The sequence below is a fragment of the Arachis ipaensis genome, chromosome B01, assembly GCF_000816755.2.
Source record: "Arachis ipaensis cultivar K30076 chromosome B01, Araip1.1, whole genome shotgun sequence".
NCBI classification, from domain to species: Eukaryota; Viridiplantae; Streptophyta; class Magnoliopsida; order Fabales; family Fabaceae; genus Arachis; species Arachis ipaensis.
Window position 1 is genome coordinate 135082229 of NC_029785.2, and position 5956 is coordinate 135088184.

The window sequence follows — 5956 nt, forward strand, 5'->3', positions numbered from 1 at the left end:
CCTACCCTACCCATTGCCACCCCTACCAGACGCTCCCACGTGTCACACTCACGCTTCTCCTCGCTCAACCCGCGACCGCTTCTGAACCGACCCACCAGACCCGCGCACGGACCCGACCCGGACAGTTGGTTGATCCATGCACCTTGTCAGCGCTGACGTGTTTGCTGACGTGTTCTTCGCCTCCAATCACACTGCGCTACGTGCCCTCTCCTGCTGACGTGGCAGCTGACGTGGCAGCCCGTGGGACCCTCCCTAAAGTTTTTTGGTGAGCTCTTTTCGATTTTGCCCTCCGTTTCTCATTTTCGGCTCCCAAGTTGTAGTTTTTCTCTCCTCTCTGTGATCTTTGTATCTGCTATTATGGAAAAGTCAGCTGTTTTTGCTACCACATACAGAAATAATAAATTCTGTCGAAATTGTAACTAGGGACGGATCCAGAAATGTTATCGTGGGGGCCAATAACATATATAATATTAAAGAAATATGCAAATAAATTATAATGTAAGATGCATTACAAAAATATACCGATAGAGAATATATATTTAAAGTACAAACAAAATATGCATACTTTTACTAACGAAGTGGTACACGTTGATTCTTCATATCATAAAATTCATCGATAATAGAATCGGTGTCAAATCTTTCAGCAATCTTCTTCTCAATGTAAATCAAAAGAAAATTAGCAAGAAATTCATCTTCTATTTTATTTCTGAGTCTATTCTTCACAATATTCATAGCTGAAAAAGATCTCTCAGTTGTAGCAGTTGAAACAGGAAGAGTTAATACCAAGCGAATCAAACGATCAATCAAAGGATATGTTAAAGACTTTCCTGTCTTCGTTAATCCTTGACATAACTTCGAAATTGTGCACAAGTTAGTTAACTCAACATGATTAAGAACATCAAGTTCATAATGTTGAGCTTGCATTCTAATGTGAAATTTCTCTTGGTCACTGAAGTCACCTGGATAAAATCGTTCTACTAATTCACATACTTTGTTGACACTGAAGAACTTATAATTATCTCTGGGATCTAAAGTTGAACTTAAAGTAAGCAATTCCACCATATTATCATTGAATCTTCCATTAAGCTCTTCTAACTGTGTATCAATTACAGCCAGAAATAAATTAACACGGTAATGATGCTCCACTGAAATTTGGTCAACAATTTTGCGAGTTCGGCCTCTTCTAGGAATATGCAATGCATTCATATCAGGAACTTCAACTTCATGTTTCTCACAAAACAATATAACTTCTTTTATGAAAGCCTCCCAACTTGATTCTCTCATTCGTTGGATTAAAGTCTTGCTAGTAGAAACCAGAGTTAAAGCATTCAATATGTCTTGATTTTTTCGTTGCAAAGCTTGACAAAGATCATGACTAACTTCCAAAATATTTCTTATCAAATGCAAAACAAAGACAAATTCAAAGGATGTGATAGCATCATAAGCAGCACTAGCATCACCACGAGTGGAGAAATTACCTTCTTCAGTGCTTTTTTCAAGAACTTCACAAGTAGTATCAAACATGCATAGCAAGCTACGTACAGAATTCAAATGAGACCCCCATCTAGTATTTCCAGCTCTTTGCAAAGTACCAATTTGATTAAGTCCACTACCTGTCATAAGTTGATCATCGGCAATTAAGTTTGCAACATTATTTGCTTGAGCAACCCTTAACTGATCATGACGTTTAGGAGAAACAGTCACAACATTCACAATTAGTGTAAGTTTTGAAAAGAATTGATGAACATAGCAAACTTCTTTAGCTGCAGAAACAAGTGCTAATTGTAATCGATGAGCAAGACAGTGAATGTAATAAGCAAAAGGACAATCTTTCAAAAATAGAGCTTGTAGTCCATTCCATTCACCACGCATATTACTAGCTCCATCATACCCTTGTCCCCTAATATTTTGAACATCAAGATTATGACGAGAAAGAACTGATGAAATTTCTGTTTTCAATGTCAAAGAACACGTATCAGAAACATGTATAAGATCAAAAAATCTTTCTTGAACACAACCGTGTTTGTCTACAAATCTCAAAACCACAGACATTTGTTCTCGCTTTGACTCATCTCTTGCTTCATCAATAATTATACAAAATTTAGAATCACCAATTTCTTCTCGAATTGTTGCACGCACTTTTCTAGCAAAGATATGTAATATATCTTTTTGAACACCGGGAGATATATATTGAGCATTTCCAGGAGCATTTTCAAGAACAACATTATTAACATTCTGATTACAGGAAGCCAAAAGCTTAATTAACTCAATAAAATTTTCCCTATTCAAAGATCCATGACTTTTATCATCGCCTCTAAATGCACATGCTTGAAATGCAAGCCATCGAATAGCATCAATAGATGTCTTCAACCTTAAGCGGTTATTTGCAATAGTTTCATCACTATGCCTATCAAGAACTTTGTCTATATGCTTAGATTGAGCCATTAAATCATCACAAGATTTCACACATAAATTATGGGGAGAATTAGGAATAGAACCCTCGTGACATACAAATGCACAATTCACTCCATTGTTTACTTTCTTCCAATTACTAAATCCTAACTCTGAAAATGCATTTTTTCCATCATTGTGAGCACCATAATGTTTACCAAACAAGTAGCAAGGCAAACAATAGGCAGCATCTTTTTCTGGTGAATATTCTAACCAACTTGAAAATTTCTTAAACCAAGAAGATTGAAAATATCGACGATGATTGTTATTACCAGAAGTTGGATAGCTAATATTTGTTGGTTGGTATGGCCCAGCTATTATGTATGCTCTACGAATCTTATCACGTTCATTGACATTATACTGCCAAATTGGACGTCGCTTTCCTGGATCCCTTTCTAGTAAAGAGATATCAACATCTCTTTCTAATCTTGGAACTTTGGCTTTTTGTTGATGTATATTTTGAGTAAGATTAGAGAGTTCACTTACTTGAACTTCTTGTGAAACAAGATTAGAGGGTTGACTTGTTTGAACTCCAACATCATCAGTAACTTTTCTCTTAAAAATTGCATTAATTTTACTTTGCTTTCTCATCATAAAATGTTCTAATTTTTTGTTACCTGAAAAAAAGAATAATTATATACTCACATGAATAAACAAAATCTGAATATTTTTTATTAATTAAATATCAATAATAATATTTTTTTACTAAGTTATTATCAATTTTACTAAAAATAAAAAATAAAAAAAGAGGCAGCGTACTCCAAAGGAAGAGAAGACCGAACGTTTCAAAAAGGAAAAGCATAAAAGAAAGAGAAGGTCACACGTAGTGTTTATTATTTAGGAGTTTAAAAAAATTTAAAAACCATGATATTTTATTTGAGTTGGGCCTTTTAGTTTATACTACTATGTTTTTTTTAAAAAAGCTGGGGGGCCCAGGCCTCTACTTGCCCCCATGTATCCGTCCCTGATTGTAACCGTTTTGGGCACCTCTTCTCCGTCTGTCTCTCTGTTGAATGTCACACATGCCACCAGAAAGGTCATATTAGCTACCATTGTTCACAATTGTTTTGCTATTATTGCAAGCTCTCAGAACATTTGATTACTACCTGTCCTACTCACCCACCACGTCCTGAGCCTGCTTCTGCTGTTGATGCTACTCTTGAATCTACCACCTCTGCTCCTCTCAACCCGTCTCCTGTCTCTCTATCTGATATTGCGTCTCTTCTTCAGCGTCTTCTCTCCCTTTCTGGTAATACCCCTACTGCACGCAACACACAAGGGTTCTATCTCCCAGTCGACTCTTAATCTTCCTGATACTTATTTATTCCCAACTTAAACTTTAATCTTATTTCTGTTGGTCAACTTGTTGATCTGGGTTTTGATGTCCCTTTTTCTATCTCTGGTTGTCATGTACAGGATCGTCGGACGGGACAAGTCATCGGGACTGGACGTAAGGTTGGAAGGTTGTTTGAAGTCGAGAATCTTCATATTCCTCCTATACCAAATCTCTGTGCTGCTTCTTTTCCATCTACCCTTCACTTATGACATCAACGTCTTGCCCACAGCTCCTTAGAAAAATTGTGTCCTCTTGTGTCTCAAGGTGTTTTGGGTCAGGTTCCTAATGAATCTTTTGATTGAATTTCTTGTCAAACTACCAAACAACCTGCTTTATCTTTTCACAATAATTCCTCTCTTACTTGCTCTCCTTTTGATCTCATTCACTCTGATGTTTGGGGTCCCGCTCCCACTGCTTCTATGGGAGGAGCTCGATACTTTGTTGTTTTCATTGATGATTATTCACGTTTTACTTGGGTTTATTTGATGACCAATCGCCATGAGTTACCTCAGATTTATATTAACTTTGCCACTATGATTAAAACTCAGTTTTCCAAGGTCATTAAGGTTTTTCGCCGTGATAATGCTATGGAATACCGTGATTCCAAACTATTAACCTTTCTTACAGAATAGGGTACCTTGTCTGAGTTTTCTTGCCCTGGTACGTCTCAACAAAATGGCCGAGCTGAATGCAAACACCGTCACATTCTTGACTCTGTTCGTGCAATGCTTCTTTCTTCTTTGTGTCCTGAGCGTACTTGGGGTGAAGCTGTTCTTACTGTTGTTCATGTTATCAATAGATTCCCTTCTTCTGTTCTCGGTAATGTTACTCCTTTTGAGCGTCTTTATCATACCTCCCCAGATTATAGTTCTCTTCGAGTTTTCGGTTGTGTTTGTTTTGTTCTTCTTCAGCCTCATGAACATAGTAAACTTGAACCTCGGGCTCGTAACTGTTGTTTCCTTGGTTATGGTACTGAACACAAGGATTATCGTTGTTGGGATCTTCTCTCTAAACGTATTCGTATATCTCGTCATGTTGTCTTCTGGGAGCATCATATGTTTTCTCGGTTCTCCTCCTTTGAGTCTATTCCTCCTACTCAGTCACCTTTTTTCACTAATCCCAATATTGATCTTTTTTCTAGTGATGATTCAACAGGTTCTATTTCGAGTCACCCTTCACAACCTCCTGTTCTTCCGCCTTCTCCATCTCCCGATGATTCCGGACCAGACGACGCTCCTACTCCTACCGTCATGCCTCCTCCTTCCACTTGCTGTTCCAGGGTGAGAAATCCACCTCCTCGTCTTCTTGATTATAATTGGTTTTCTACTATTCTTCATCAACATGAACCTAAGTTATTCAGAGAAGCCTTCACAAATCCAAATTGGCAACAAGCAATGCAGGAGGAAATACATGCACTTGAAAAAGCACACACTTGGGACTTGGTTGATTCTCCTTCTAATCAAGAAGTTTTGGGAAGCAAATGGGTATACAAGATCAAGACTCGCTCTGATGGTTCTATTGACCGTTATAAGGCACGATTGGTTGCTCAGGGTTGTACGCAAGAGTATGGTATTGACTATGAAGAGACTTTTGCTCCTGTTGCTCGTCTCACATCTGTTCGAGCTTCTTGCCATTGCTGCGGTCAAAAAATGGTCTCTCAGTCAGATGGATGTGAAGAATGCATTTCTTAATGGAGATTTGAAACAGAAGGTCTATATGAAACCCCCTCCGGGTTATCCTTGTCCTTCTGCCAAAGTTTGTCTCCTTCGCAAGGCACTCTATGGACTTAAGCAAGCTCCTCGTGAATGGTTTGATAAGTTCAGCACTACCATATGCCGTCTTGCTTTCACTTACAGTCCTCATGAGAATGCTCTCTTTATTCGTAAAAGTGAATGTGGAGTTGTTCTTCTACTTTTGTATGTTGATGACATGATCATTACTGGAGATGATGCTGATGGTATTTTTAATCTCAAGGCATCCCTTCAGCGTACTTTTGAGATGAAAGATCTTGGTTCTCTCAGCTATTTTCTTGGTCTAGAAGTCATATCTACCGATGATGGCATTTATCTCTCTCAAGCTAAATATGCTTCAAATCTTCTTGCTCGAGCCGGAATTACAGATAGTCACACTGAGTCTACTCCTCTTGAGCCTAATGTTCGATTTACTCCT

The 5956-nt window shown here is 38.1% G+C and overlaps 1 protein-coding gene across 1 annotated transcript; it reads right to left on the bottom strand.

Annotated features, from left to right (window-relative positions):
* On the bottom strand, nt 571–3504 carry LOC107615501 (zinc finger MYM-type protein 1-like). Its single transcript, XM_016317562.1, has 3 exons — nt 3396–3504; nt 784–3068; nt 571–651 (listed from the first exon to the last, which is right to left on the bottom strand). Exons 1-3 carry the CDS (start codon nt 3502–3504, stop codon nt 571–573), a joined length of 2475 nt encoding a protein of 824 aa, XP_016173048.1.

What these genes read in the sequence shown, in the direction of transcription:
- LOC107615501 (XM_016317562.1), bottom strand. Translation starts at nt 3,504, where the DNA reads ATGGTAGCTAATATGACCTTTCTGGTGGCATGTGTGACATTCAACAGA. An exon ending in GGACGGATACATGGGGGCAA is followed by an intron (nt 3,069 to 3,395) that starts GTAGAGGCCTGG and finishes TCTTTTTTTCAG; the next exon opens with GTAACAAAAAATTAGAACAT. An exon ending in TTGATCGTTTGATTCGCTTG is followed by an intron (nt 652 to 783) that starts GTATTAACTCTT and finishes TACATTGAGAAG; the next exon opens with AAGATTGCTGAAAGATTTGA.